Source organism: Porites lutea, chromosome 8 (genome assembly GCF_958299795.1).
Source record: "Porites lutea chromosome 8, jaPorLute2.1, whole genome shotgun sequence".
Lineage (NCBI taxonomy): Eukaryota > Metazoa > Cnidaria > Anthozoa > Scleractinia > Poritidae > Porites > Porites lutea.
In genome coordinates this window covers 22,374,474-22,389,473 of record NC_133208.1, presented here as the reverse complement: position 1 = coordinate 22,389,473, position 15,000 = coordinate 22,374,474, and the positions used below count along the sequence as shown (strand labels likewise).

The 15,000-nt window shown below is 40.5% G+C and overlaps 2 protein-coding genes and 1 pseudogene across 2 annotated transcripts in view; 2 read left to right on the top strand and 1 right to left on the bottom strand.

The window, feature by feature from the left end:
- The window catches only part of LOC140946632 (uncharacterized), a 9,227-nt gene extending 8,016 nt beyond the window's left edge, over nt 1–1,211 (top strand). Inside the window, exons 4-5 of the mRNA XM_073395746.1 lie at nt 775–867; nt 1,204–1,211. Coding sequence (XP_073251847.1) covers nt 775–867; nt 1,204–1,211 — 101 coding nt within the window. The remainder of the gene's footprint in view (nt 1–774; nt 868–1,203) is intronic.
- Nucleotides 1–15,000, bottom strand: part of LOC140947032 (uncharacterized) — a 37,130-nt pseudogene that overhangs the window by 17,600 nt on the left and 4,530 nt on the right.
- On the top strand, nt 5,044–9,937 carry LOC140947030 (uncharacterized). The gene is made up of 3 exons (XM_073396109.1): nt 5,044–5,532; nt 5,686–7,197; nt 9,391–9,937. Exons 1-3 carry the CDS (start codon nt 5,044–5,046, stop codon nt 9,397–9,399), a joined length of 2,010 nt encoding a protein of 669 aa, XP_073252210.1. The 3' UTR covers nt 9,400–9,937.

Here is a 15,000-nt window from a genome sequence, read left to right as displayed (position 1 = left end):
ACCAATTCCTATGTCGGCTGAAACTTGGAAAATCGTTACAAAGAAGATGTGTCAATTTTTTGCGCATAAGCTGACAGTTTAAGCAAGAAAAATCCGTATTGTGAATAGCATCTTTTTTCAAAACAAGAACTGATTACGCATGCAAGACGTCGTGTTCAAGACTTTGCGACTGGTAAGAATTTCTCTTTTAATCAGTGCCGTAACAAAGAGATTTGCATTTTTTCTCGGGAAAGTTATTTTATAAAAGCAATAGAAAACTTTTTTCCTCTGTTTTCATAGCCTGATATAAACACTTGAGGGGTTGGGAGAATTCTCGACAGTCATGCAAACCCTCGACTTCATCTCACGTTTGCATAACTGTCTCGAATTCTCCCAACCCCTCTCCTGTTTATATCAGGCTATGCAAACACAGAAAACGTTTTCTATTGCTTAAATGTTGCATGGAAAAATAGCCTTAAGGTAACCGAAGTAAAACAGAAACAGTGGTGTGTGAAGCTTTATCTTACTTGAAGTATTTACAATTTACTTGTCTTGAAATATTAATTCTTAGCTTATTTAGGTGTAAAGGCCACTTTCTTGCCCTGTCAAAAATGTGCCAGCAACCAGCAGTTCAAAATTTGCAACCTACTCAACATTTAGGCTAAATAATGAAAAAAATAACCACACAAATTAAGAAATTATTTCTTAAGCCACCTGCTACTCTAGTTACAGCTGTACCCTGCCTATAAGTACTGACTGGGCTGTTATTGTTGACAGTATGTTCTTTATATGAAGGTGATATTCAAGTTATTGCTGATGTTGCTGGAGATAATGATAGGAGAAATGTGAACCCTACCAATATTGGACCTGCTGCAGTGACAAATACAGGTAAAACTTAGCAGTACGATGAATTGAGCATTCATCCAGGATTATAATCATGAGTTCATTGCCTTATGGTCGTGAATATAGAGAATACTTCATGGAAAGTACAGGCGTACGGTATTTATGCACGATTTGTTGACATTTCAGAAATTGAACGAGTGAGCGCAGAGATTTTTGATACAAAAACAACGAGTGCGTAAATACTGTACAGGTTACTGGGTATAATAAAATTAAAAGGAAGGGAATTCAACTGCTTGGAAGTTCTTTTGGTTCTTAATTTGCTTTTATCATTATTTCTACAAATTTGATGGGGTAAGTGGTTATAATGTAATTCTTTTGTAGAACTGTAAAGTGAAAAGAATTTTCCTGTTATCGTGGCTAAATTTTGTACTTGGACATGCAGGAAAAAATTACCTCCAAACTGTAAGAAAGGTTCTCTTTTTGTGCAAAATCATTTTGTTAATGAAAGGTGTACATGAAAATAATGAAATGCAAAGGTGTGGGTGTGTAAAACCACATATATTTCAGTCGCCCTTTGTTTACCTACACGTGTATTCTAAGCAGTATCATGAAAGCATTGCATAAGCGACCTTTTTATCGTAACATAGTTCTAGTATGTCTGCAAGTGGAAAAAAAGTAGTGATAATATGGATTCCACTGATGAAGGGACAGGGCCGATGAAACAATTGGAAAAGAACTCAAACTACAACACAGCACTTTAATTGTTCATATTTTTCATTGAACATTCCCTTACTAAAAAAATTGTATTGATATATATACATATACAATTTTGAAACCATAAACATTGTTTCACTGGAATGTATGTTGTAGTTAATTTTTTTTTTATCTTAGGTAATTTTTTGTTTGTCTGTTGTATTTGGGTATGGTAATAAATGCTAATGGGGTTGAAACAAAGAAAAAATAGAAATTACCTGAAATAAAAAATTTGCTACAACTTATATATCAATATAACAATTTGTAAATCAGTAGGAAGATTGTTTCACTGATGCTAGAAGTAAGCTGAACATAAAATAAAGCATTATTGCATCGTTTGACCACGTTTGTATTAATATTGTTGACAGTAAAATGTATGCTCTTTATATGAAGGAGATACTGAAGTTATTGCTCATGTTGCTGAAGATAATGATAGGAGAAATGTGAACCCTATGAACATTGGACCTGATGCAGTGATGAGTACAGGTAAAGTGTAGTATTTTAAAGATACACAGTTTCCTTGCCATTGGTAGGGGGTAAATTACCTTTATACCCAGCCATGAATACAGTGAATTGCCTTTTACCGTGGAGAAACGGGTAGGCTACCCAGTGGAAGGTTCATAATAATATCACTTCTGGGAAATTGTAGTCACCTTCAGGCAAACGTCTTCATCCACCCATACCCGTACAAAGAAATGGTGTATCTTAAGGTCGCTATCATCCGGTAAGGATACAATCATGAGTTCATTGCTTCATATAATGGTAGCATTAGAGGTACCAACCCTTGGCTTCTCTAAAATCCGAAGTTAAATAAAGTTATCTATGTATGTAAAGGATGACAACAAAGTGACTCTCTTTTCAGGAAAGTTGAGGAAAATACAAAGAAATCAATTAAAATATGCAATGAATCAAAGATAAGCAAAACTTACGGATTATATTAATGCATTTCTTAAGAAACTTAATACAGTTTTTAATGCACTCAGCTGTCAGCTTTGCGAAACAATACTACAAAGCATGTAAAATAAGCCATTTCTGTGTAACTTTCAGGATGGAAAATTGAGAGAAAAAAGTGCAATGGGCCATCAAAGCAATAAATTGATCGAGTCATACAGTACGCAACCGACTATAACAGTTTGAGTCTTCGATTGTCAGGCAATTTATAACAGTTTACAACTTGTTCTTACATCTGGGCCTGGGCCTTAGTTCTTCTACCTTTTCTTTCTATGACCTCCTCAGCTTCCACCATTCACAGCAGCAAAGCCAGCTTTTGTCGGTTTTGCCAACAGTCCACTAAAGTAAATCCTTCAACTGCTTCAGGGCCCAATTGTTAGAAGGGCGATTGGCACTTTACCCAGGTTTAAAATTTAGCCAGGCTTCTTTTTCTCTTGTTCAAAAGCATTTTTCCGGATAATTTTCTGTTATTTTGAAGAGCATGCAATCCTCAACTTGTTGACAAAAAGAACTAAACTAAATTCACTTTAAGCTTTCATATCTTTGTTTTTCTTTCTTTCCCAACATGTTAGAGATGTAAAAAATTAATCAGATGATTATAAAATAGAAAACACCTTTCTGGCTTGCTGCTATATCTGTCAATAACGGCTTGTAGCTGAGAGATTGTCCAAAAAATAAAGATTTGCTCAATAAGTGAAGCTTCAAAGGCAAATGTGAAATTTTGATGACAATTCACAAATGGCATCAAGTCGGTAGAAAGTAGAAGCCAAAAAATTTTTCTTACCATATTCGCCCAATTTCAGGCATAAACATAAAACATGTAACAATTGAAATTTTTTCAATTTTAACAGTTTTTCTATAAAATCTCCACCTTTGTGTAAAAAAGTCTCTTTCGAACTCTGCAGTTTGGCATGTGTCTCTTTTTACAAGTTTGATTAAACTTCTTGTACAGAATAGATAAACTTATCCTTATCATATCCTTATCCTTTATCCTTCCTACTTATCGAATTATCGAATGTGACATTGTCCCATGGCAATGTGACTGTTCTTCTTGCAGTAGGAATATAATCATTACCTCAACATGATTTTCATAAATCTCTTGCTTCATGAACATTGGAATTTGATTGCAATTATGGGCTGTCCACATGTACAGGAAAACATTGTGCCTATAAGCGTCTTTTCGTTCTCTTAACCCTCTTTAACTTCACTTGGAAACTTTCCCTTAATGCTCATTTTTCAGAAGACAAGAAGAAAAATGTAAACAGTAAATTTTTTGATTAATTTTGAAGCCTTGTATGTTCGCTTAACTTCATTAAAGCCTGTACACTGGCTAAGGTAACATTATATGTAATGATTTCTATAGGAGAAGAGTTGGAAAGAGAGAATCCTCTGTTGGAAAATAGCCAGCTTTCCCCCGCAATTAACTTGATGGAAACACAGCAACCTATCCCAGACGATATTGTCAGAAACGATGAAGAAGACCTCCAGTTACTTGCAAGAGCGAGGGTAGTTGGTGTGCAGTATGAGTTTGCACAGCATGGTGCATCAGAAACTGAAGAGGACAAGAGGAGGAGAAGGCGGCGAAATCAAAGGAGAGTATCTCATGAGGAAGGAAGGCTGCGTGAAGTTGTCGGAGATTTACCACCACCTCCTCTAGCAGGATCAAGTCAGGTTGAGGATAATGCCTATAGCGCTATACGTGCATTTGAAGTGGAGCAAATGACCTACACATTCAGTTGTTGCGAGGTCTGCAAGGAACGACGTCTGGAATGCAAGGGCACAAGAAACATGTGTACTCGCTGCAGACGAGATAAGAAGATACCAAAGGTTTGGTCAGAAGAGAACAACATGGACCCAATGTCTGTCCCGGAGATTCTGTCTGGAATGTCAGATGCTGAGCAGATGCTGATAGCAAGGTTAGCACCTACTGTCCATGTGCATATGTTAAAGCATGGAGGGATTGCTTCAAAGGGACATTGCATTGCATTCCCTCAGGCTGTTCAAGAACCAGCAACTATTCTTCCACGTCTGCCAGCAGAGGTAGAAATTATACGGGTAAGAAGGCAAGGAAAGGATGATACTCATAAGGACTTTAGGGTTAGAAGACACCGTGTTGAAGGAGCCCTTTGCTGGTTGAAGGACAATAACCCTCCTTATGGTGACATTGTGATTGATGGCTCACGCTTACAGAATTTACCTGAAGATGGTGAGTTGCCCAATTTGAGAACTGTGGAATTTTCTGAAACAGAACGCGTGGATGACCAAGGCCCTGCTCCACAGCAACTGGATGCCGGGGAAACGGATGGTACTGACGACGTGACAGTCTCTGGAATTATTCTTCCTGAGCCAGGAGTGAATGTACAAGCACAAGTTGAAGCGGCCATAAATGAAGTTGTTTCAGAACCTAGGGAAGGCGAAGCAGAAGGTGCAATACGAGATGTGCAACGACCAGTAATCCCATGGCCGACTACAGATACAAGACCAGTGTCTGAATTTACTACGCCTTATTTTTTCACCATGGCGTTTCCTTGCTTGTTTCCATATGGAAAGGGTGATTTCCACATAAACCGTCCAGTAACATGTCCTTCACTCCACGACTGGGCGGAGCACTTACTGTGGTATCAAGATGGAAGATTTGCTAGGCATAAAGTATGGAAGTTTGTTGTTCACAACATGATCTTGAGGAAGCGTGCACTGGAGCAGAGCAGGTTCTTTGTTGATCAGCAGCTAGGTGACCCACAAATAACTGTTGCAGACCTGCAGGAGCGACTAGCGAGGGGTGATACTTCATTTGCAGATAAATTGTTGTATTTTGGTGCAAATCTGCGTGGCACGGCTCAGTACTGGCATCAGAGACGTAAAGAGCTTCGTGCTTTGGTTGAGTTCATGGTCAATGAGAAGGGTGGGCTGCCTTCGTTTTTTATGACTGGAAGCTGTGCAGAGTTCTATTTTCCCCCACTAAGGCGACTACTGGAACAGTACATCTTGCAGTCAACGGGGGAAGAAGTCAACCTTGCTGAAGACAGCAATGCCCGTTTCAAGGCTGTTCAAGAGAACACTCATGTGGTAGTCAGCTACTTTGACCTACGTACCCAGGCATACCATGAGAAGGTACTGAAACCAGTGTTTGGTGTCTCCGATTATTGGTACCGTTATGAGTTTGCCAAGTCCAGGGGTCAAATTCACTGGCATCAACTTAGCTGGAGAGATGACAGGCAACCACACCAGCTGTTGCATGAAGCTCGTGAGGACAATTGTAGCGAAACAGAGTACGCAGCTAGACTTAGCCAGTGGGCGGATGAAAACTTTGCCATGACAGCACTACACCCAGCTGGTAGTAATGAAGAGGGACAGCCGAGAAAAGACCTTTGGCCACCACCTGAGGGTACTGCTGACCCCATATCAACTGATAGGGATCCTCTGGTGAAGATGCTTATGGAAATAGCTGCATCACAAGATGCAATACTGGAGGATCATTTGCTTTTAGTGAACCGAGTTGGGCTGCACAGTTGTTCTGATTACTGCTTGAGGACTCCTCGTCATCCTGAGCCAGGATTACAGCCAAGAGAACGTGTATGTAGGATGGAGTTTGGGAGTGAGTTTCGCCCGGGAAAGAAACTGCACACTGTCCCAGAAATTGTGGAAGATCATAATGGAGCTCCCCGCCTTGAGATGCCTCGTGATCATCCACGTCTGGTTCAACATTCTCGTTATCAAATGCAGTCTTGGAGAGCAAACGGGGATGTGAGCTTGATTCTTTCCAACTCTCCCCCAGACAATCCTAGCACAGATGATATAATAGCCATAATTGACTACGTGTGTGGATATGCTTGCAAGGATAGCGAACCCACTGGTGCAACTGCTGACCTCTTTAGGGACATGGTGAATGCTGTTGATGCAGCTGATGCAGACCAAGTGACAGGCAAGTCAATGTGTGCTAAGATGCTGATAAAGACCGTGGGAAGACGAGATATCAGTGGACCAGAGGCATCCTTTGAGCTGAGTGGGCTAGCACTTTGGCGATGTAGTCGTCCATTTACCTACTTGTCAATGTCAGGGTCAAGGAGACTTGAACGTGATGGTGAAACCGCAACTCGCAGCACCCCATTGGATAAGTACCTTGCTCGACCACAAGATGAGCACTGTTCCTGGTACCGTTTTGCATCCAAGAATGGTAATGTGCCTGTCGTAAGTGGTGGTTCTACACACGCAACCTGGCCACTGAATGAAGATTACTGTAGGACTATGCTTCTGTTACACTGGCCGAGCTGGTTTGACATCCAAGAAGTGAAGGGGGACGCTGAATCTTGGATTTATCGCTTTAAGGACTTTCTTGCTAGTGATGACTGTCCAGCTTTTGTGAAAGCCCAAGTTGCTAAGGCACGGCGTTATGCAGATCACCCACAAGAACCTGTTTTTGAAGAGGTTGAGGAAGATGATGCTGTTGAAGCAGAAGAACAGCCAGACTGGGTGGATGTATATGCAGGGCAGAACCAAATATATGAGGGTGTAGAGCGTGACTTTGATTATGATGATGGCGGGGAGGATTATGACTGGAGCGGTACCCGTATTATTCTTCCTGAAGGAAAAGACCCAACAAAGTGGCTTCAAGAAAGCATTAAGGCGGATGAGGAACAGGAGAGTGGAAGTACGGATCTTGATTTACCTCAGGTGAGTCCATTGTCTCTAAATGAGAATCAGAAAGCTATAGTGAGTCTAGTGTTGCACACCCTGTACAACTTTGTTGAAAACACTGAATATTACCATCCACTGCGACTTGTTGTATCCGGAACTGCTGGCACAGGAAAGTCGTATGTCATCAAGTGTCTCCAGAAGTTAGTGCGGCAAGTGTTTGGAGCCAATAATGCAATACAAGTGATAACTCCGACAGGGAATGCTGCCTATCTCGTTCAAGGCAGTACAGCTCACAGCTTTCTAGGAGTACCAACTGGTGGAAGGTCTTGCAATGAGTTGACCGTACCCTCAGGTACCTTACTAGAGAAAATTCAGAAAAAGTGCGAAAATCTGAAAGTTTTGGTTGGTGATGAACGATCAATGTTTGGACGCACAACAATGGGCTGGATGGAACAGCATGCACGTTATGCGATCAACAGAGGAGCCAATTCAGATGAGTTGTGGGGAGGGATTCCTGTGGCAGTGTTTATGGGAGATGAGGTCCAGCTTCCTCCTGTGTGTGACACCCCCGTGTACATTTCAGATTGTCGCAGTGCACCATCCAACCATGGTCGTCTGGTTTGGACAATGTTTGATAGTGCTGTTGAGCTTACTCAGATTATACGGCAGAATGAATCTGAACAACAGCTAAGAGATGTGTTGATGTCACTAAGAAATTATGCGACAACACTTGAGCAAATCCATTGGCTACAACAGTTTCAGTGGCACAATCTCCGCATGTCACATGGCCCAGAACTCCTTGCTAGGATGGATGAGCAAGGTCTGTATGTATTTCCCACGCACAGTCTTGAATGGCAGCGTAATAAAACAAAGCTGCTTGAGTATAACAGACAGCCAAACCACCCAGTAGCAAAGATCAAGGCAGTTAACAATGGCAGACATGCAATGAAGGCTGACAGTAATAAGGCGGGAGGATTGTTACCTCTACTGTATCTTTGCCGTGACAGCAAAGTTATGCTGGTAGTTAACTTAAAGGCTGACTGGGGTTTGTACAATGGGGCAGTAGGCACAGTCGTAGATATTGTGTACAAAGATGGCCGCAGACCCACTGATGATCCTGCTCCTCTACCTGATGTGGTTCTGGTGAGGTTTCCAGGATATAGGGGGCCACCGTACATGAATGGAGATCCGACAGTTGTTCCAATTGTACCGGTAAGTCGTTCTACTGAATGTGCATGTCGATGCAAGCGTCTGCAGGTTCCATTGCGACTGGCATGGGGAACAACAATCCACAAGTGCCAAGGGATGACTGTGGGTGCCGGAGAAGCATTTAGGTATGTAGTGGTTCACCCTGGAGATCATTGCTTTGAAGCTAGAAATCCAGGAGCTCTATTTGTGGCATTGTCGCGAGCAAAATCAGCGGGTGGGGAAGGAAGAGATCCTGATTTTGCTTTTCATGAGGATGTACTCATAAACAATGACAGATTCAGACCTGTGGACACTCCAACTACACGAGCTAGAGATATGGAGATTGAGAGACTGCATGTCTTAGCAACTCAGTGTCGGCAAAGAAGGATTTTAGCACCAGCATATAGGGAGGAAGCCTTTCTCAGACTGGTAGATTGGGCTCAATCACAAAGTTATCATTGAGACATTGCTGAATTAGTTGGATCATAGTTGTCTGATCAATCTGTTTTTCGAATACTCCATCTGGCTAACTCATAATTAGCCTGACAATAGCCAATGATGTGGTGATGTTTCATTTCAAATGAAGGGCTGAGGCCTGTTATGCTGTAATCGGTCTAGGTGACTGAGGACCTTAGTGGTCATGCATAAACAATAAAAGGGGCGTTATGCTGTAATCGGTCTAGATGACCGAGGACCTTTGTGGTCATGCATAACAAATTAATGAAAGGACCGTTATGCTGTAATCAGTCTAGGTGACTGAGGACCTTGGTGGTCATGCATAACACATGAAACGACCGTTGTGCTGTAATCGGTCTAGGTTACTGAGGACCTTAGTGGTCATGCATAACAAATGAAAGGAATGTTATGCTGTAATCGGTCTAGGTGACCGAGGACCTTACTGGTCATGCATAACAGATGAAAGGACTCTTATGCTGTAATCGGTCTAGGTGACTGAGGACCTTAGTGGTCATGCATAACAAGTGAAACATCATTATATCTTGTGGTCATGCACAACTAATAGCGTTGTTACTCTGTTTTCAGCCCATGTGACAGAAAAGATGAAGTAGTTATTTTGGTGTGGCCTTCTCTATTTAAAGAGCTAACTTAAACTGTATGGAGTACGTGTTTGTCAGGCTGTACCATGGTAACGGTATTAAGAAACAGCCCAGTTGAAGAACAGCCAAGGAGTTTTTAAACGGTATTGCGGTCATATTTTTTTCTTAGCCCGGCGACACGAGTGAAGGTGGTCCCTTCATGATACCCCCGCCTTTTTGAGCGGCTAATACGGGGCGAGATCTTGTAAAGATCTTCAAAAATGCCTCGGGGGACCGGGAACCCTCTTGTTTGTCCAGCAACTTGTCTTCTTTAAGAGTAGGATGACAAGACAAATAAATATAGTAAGTAAGGTAGGGGGACGTTTGAGAACAACTAAACTGAATGAACTACAATAGTGTAGAAGCCTGCAAGAACCTGCACTTACCCAAATTAGTGAATATGGGAATCAGCTAAAATAAAGGCTTTTAGGTTGTTTTTACGTGGTAGCTAATGCCAAAATTTTTATTTACTTCAATCCAGTCTATTCCCTTTTCTCCCCAACAACAATGATACATTAAGAAACTTTGTTATAGCTGGAAATTTCTTCCCAACCATGTGCACACTCATTGGTTATTTCAATGTCACCTGACATCTAACAATGAAAGTGTTTGGTGCCAAATCTCTAAGCAGGCAACATTGCAAATCTCATTCACATCAGAGGGTAACAGTGCACTATTACCCGTGAAAGACCAACAACTGACATTCCAGAGAGGTTTAATGAATTTCCATGCAGCTATAAATTTTTTAAAATATTAACACAAATCACTTAAAGACTTGGCCCTTGGAAAACAGTTAATTTTGTTTCCCAAGAATCTAAATATTTCCCAGCACCATTCTCATTAGTTACTTCGAGTTCACATGACATCTAACTGTTTCCCACCACAATCTCTGAGGAATTGCCAGGCTAATTGACCAGCTGCTGTGGAAATTGGAGAATGACTATATGAATGGTTAGGTACGTTAGGTACAGTGCCAAAGTTGCATTTATAACTGTGATGATCTTCTCTGAATTTATTTATTCATTCTGCATTTCCAGTATATGAAATTAATGTATTTATTATATCATATATAGCTTTGTTGTGTGAATTCACCATGGATAAGTTAATCTTTTCTTGTGCTGTTTCAAAGTTATAGAGTTTTAGTTTTAGTTTCAATTTTTAAGACCTTTTTCTTTCCTGCTCTTTAAACCTTGTCTAACTACGAGGTACTTTTTTTGTAGTTTTCTTTGACTCCTCCTTTGTCGGGAGGAGGGTTCGGCTACATCCCGATACCGACTAGGGGGGGGGGGGGTATCAATATTTACAACGAGGCTATATCGTATTGTGTACCAGTGTGAATAAAACGATCTTCATTAACATCATTATTATCGTAATTATTATTGTAATGAAATCGGGAGCTCCGCTTTTAGGCTTGGCTAAATCTATATATTAAATCTACCTGATGGTTTACATCTGGTCGCTAAGGTGATGTATTCATTTTTTTTTTTTTGTTCTTGTTTGTTTGTTGTTTTTATGTTTTAACAAATATAGTTTTAGGCTTTTTTCCAAAATGACATGAGCTTTTGCACACAAACATTGCACCTTCAATGGTTTTGTCGACTTGTTTAAGAACCTTAAGATTAGAGTCGCTCACAGGAAGGCGTCGTTTACAAAAATTGATCATTAACAGGTCGTCTCTTCGAAAAACAATTTATTGTATGCAATTTCAAAGTTACAATATGTGTAGCTCCATCTGGGCTTACGCGTCGCTTAGGAGAGGTGGTAGAACATGGAGGATCAACTGTATCTCAAATACCATTACAGGGTTTTCCATCTCCTGTGTACCCAGCATTACACGAGCATTTGTATGAACCCACGGTATTCTGGCAAACAGAATTGACGTCACAGGAATGGGAACCAGTGGTACATTCGTCCAAGTCTAAAAAGTAAGTACAAAGAGGATTCTTGTCAAACAACATGACTTTTTTTAGTTAATGAAGCTTGTTTAAAAAGAATATACTGTGGTGTAGTTGGGTAATTGACGCACACTGGCAAGGCAACTAAAATGTTTGAAAATAAGAACTTGCAAAAAGGGTCGTAAGCGTGCCCTGAGTTAACGTATATACTTATGTTCGTTAATAATCTGCAAAGAGGTGTTTAGACAGGGGCACCCAACGTCAATTTTCGGAAAATATCTGTTCGGAAGACGATTTGAGATCTAGAATTTTCGGAACATTTGTTGTAAAATTTCTCGCTTGCCTGCCTCTCCTAGGATTTTCGAACATCTAAAAAATGGTAAAATGGCCCATTTTCAACGGATTTTTACCCTAAAAAGGTCACCTAAAATTTTCGGAAGCCTTTTTTCTGGCTGAAATCTTCGAAAAGGTAAGTTTAATCCCTATAATTTTCGGATCATTAGACTTTCAGCTTGGAAATCCGAACAGGTGAAAAATTTTTAGGAGATGAAAATAAGCCTATACCTACCGTTTAAACACTAAAATACGTTCATTAATGCTATGTTTAAGTGGTTTTGAACTATATTCTCGTTGGGTGCCCCTGTTTAGAAAACCGGGTTAAAAAGTAGGCGGAGGTTAGCGCGACTTTTCCCGTGGTTCCAACGTATGAACGCTTTCTCGTTCTTCTTTTGATTACGCCGATTTCAGGCTTTTGGGGCCATTTTTAGGTCCATGGACATTTTTTTTAATACAAATGTATACGACTTGTTTCCCTATGTTTCTAATAATGAAACTGATTGGTGTTACCCTCTCTTCCATCTGTCTAACCATCTGCCCAACATGCTGTTATTGTGTTTCGACCTTTTTGAATGTAGTTTTAACTCAGTAGATTCAATATCTGGAACATGAAGATTAAGAGATATAAGGTTATAAATCTTCATAGTGCTACGCTTGTTACCTTTAAAACAAGTGTAGTTGTAACAATTAGTACATGGCACATCATTCCAAGTGTAACCACGCCTGGCGCCAAGAGTGTGAACACAGTCTTCGTTTTTCCAGTCGTTCGGTTGCTGTGGGGCCCAGAACCTAAATTTGCTTATTTCTTTGTTTGTCCACACAAAGGAGCCCTCCACACTTCGGTCATTGAGTCCAATCCAAGATCTCTCTCCGTTGTGACGGTGTTGAATGTAGACATTTTCTTCTTGATTGTGAACCGTTACCAAATTGGAACTCATCGTAGAACAGTTTGATTCAGCGGTCAGCCACGAGGCGCATGCACGACTTGTGAAGTAACAGTAGCCACCAAAAAAACTCCATCTTGGCTGGCAAATATCTGTGATAAAGATATGAAACGGCTGTGCAGTTTAGAAATCTCCACACAATTGGTCCCTTAAAGAGTGCCTTCTCCACAGGCTTTCCCAAGGCTTAGTAGGGAGGACAGAACAATCGAGAAGCGCGAGAAATGCAGGCAAGCAACGCGAGCGACTGGGGACCGTGAGGCAGCTTCACAAACATCATTCCAACTGCTTGTGCGGCCGATACGCTTAGCAGGAGGAAAAGAGGAAAATAAAACTGACGACGCCAAATTAGAGCAGTATCTACTGATTAAATGGAATAATCAGTAGCAAAAACATTGAACGACTTCCAGAGAGCTAATATTTAAAATGATCGCCTTCCTCTATTAATGAAATGACCCTCGTATATAAGTTATCTCTGTATGCATTCATAATGAATTAGTTGTGAGTAATCAGTAAAACCTATGTGTTGCTAAAAAAAGAATGCCATTAAACCGTTCTTACCTGACAAGACAGTATATGATACAGAGAGAGGGTCGTACTTTGACTTGCACAACTCCTTTAAACACACTCGAGCTCCAGTTGTGTTGACATACTGAAAAATGAGATATGTGACGATGAGAGTGCATTTGATAATGTACAATTGCCTTAATTATTTCGTCTTAGTCTCGACAATATAGTGTACTTTGCAAGTGACTGCCTTCAATACCGTATTAAGTACAGTGTACAGTACTGCCTAGCACTTAAGCCCCGTGCAATTAACCGACACAACACTGTTGGCAGTTCTTGGCCAACAATGTTGGATGTGTGTGTGTGTGTGTGTGTGTGTGTGGGGGGGGGGGGGGGGGGGGGAGAGGTGGGAGGGTGTTCAATCAACTCGCTCGCTACACGATGAGGTACTAGGAATCTGATTAACATCTTGGTCTTTATTTATTATCTTCTTTGACGCCTGCTAACAATCTTAATCTTCTTACTCTTCTTCTCTACTCAATTCTTGCTCTAAACTAAGTCAAATAGCTGACCAAAGCTGGACATGCTTGAGTTAGCTGACGGTGGGAATAAAAAAAAAGGTGAACTCAGTGTGGGTAATGTTTTGGTATTTTTGAACCTACATGGTTGTGATCAGTAAAAAGCTACAAACCGATGAAAAACTATAACGCTGGTTAACAAGCCAAAACAGGAACTTCAACGAGACTAATGAACCAATTGTCAGCGCTGACATGACAAAAACGGCCGGCCACCTATTATAAAGTAGTAATATTCTGACAATTCTTCGTTTTCACTGTCACGCAATAAACACGGCACAAAAAATAAACTGGAAACCGTCCTGTTGAAGAAGCCAAGAAAATGAAATGTTGTAACAGACTAACAATTTATCCAAATCTCAGGTCTTCTAAGTTATTTGCCTAAACATTTCACGTGCCTTCGTTAGAGCTATGTATGAAGACGCCATATTGGTGGACAGAAACTGTCCACATGCCCTCCGGAAATCAAAAAAAAGATCTGGAGTTCACTTTTTCTACAAAATGCTCTTCCTTTTCACTGGAGAGCTAGCATACGTGCACAAAAACACATCTTTTAAAACTTGAAATGGTTAAACTGCTGAAAATCAAGAGGAATGACCTTTTTCAATGAAACAGCATTCCTTTTTGGTGTCACGCACTGTGAAAACTCGTGAAAGTTCGAAATGAAACATGCTTCGGTAGTGGAAACTTCTACAAAGATTTATTTTCTATTTATCTTCAACCTAGTGTAAATAAGAATTTCGTAAAACCTGGCTCTTTTGACTTTGCAATCTGATGGCGTCACTGTTAAAACCATCAATAGCAGCGAAAAATATTCCTAAAATGACTTTAAGTAAATCCGCGAGCTGTACTAAAAGATCAAAATAGGAGAACACCCACTAAGAAAAAATCTACACTAACTTTGACCCGCTTAATGAAACAAAAATAAACTTTAAAGATGAGAACATTCTTAAATACTTCACAACAGATGTTACACGTTGTGTCCGTTTACACACCCTGTTGCTTGTTGTTGCATGTTGTTGGGAGTTGTTGCACAAAGTTTGAAACCGATCAAACTTTCAGCTACGTGCAAACGAACACAACAACTCCCAACAATGTTGCGTCTGTTTGCACGGGGCTTTAGCTTACTAGGGTGAAGGTATATGTCATTGGAATTGCTTAATGAATTAATGTTGTCAAAAGCGCTTGTATTAATGACAATGAAATTAAGAAATGTAAGCTGCATGTTGGTTCACTTATTTTGAATACTGTGACTTAATTAGACCCCTCCTAGAAATAACCGTTAATAGTTTTTCCCTTGACT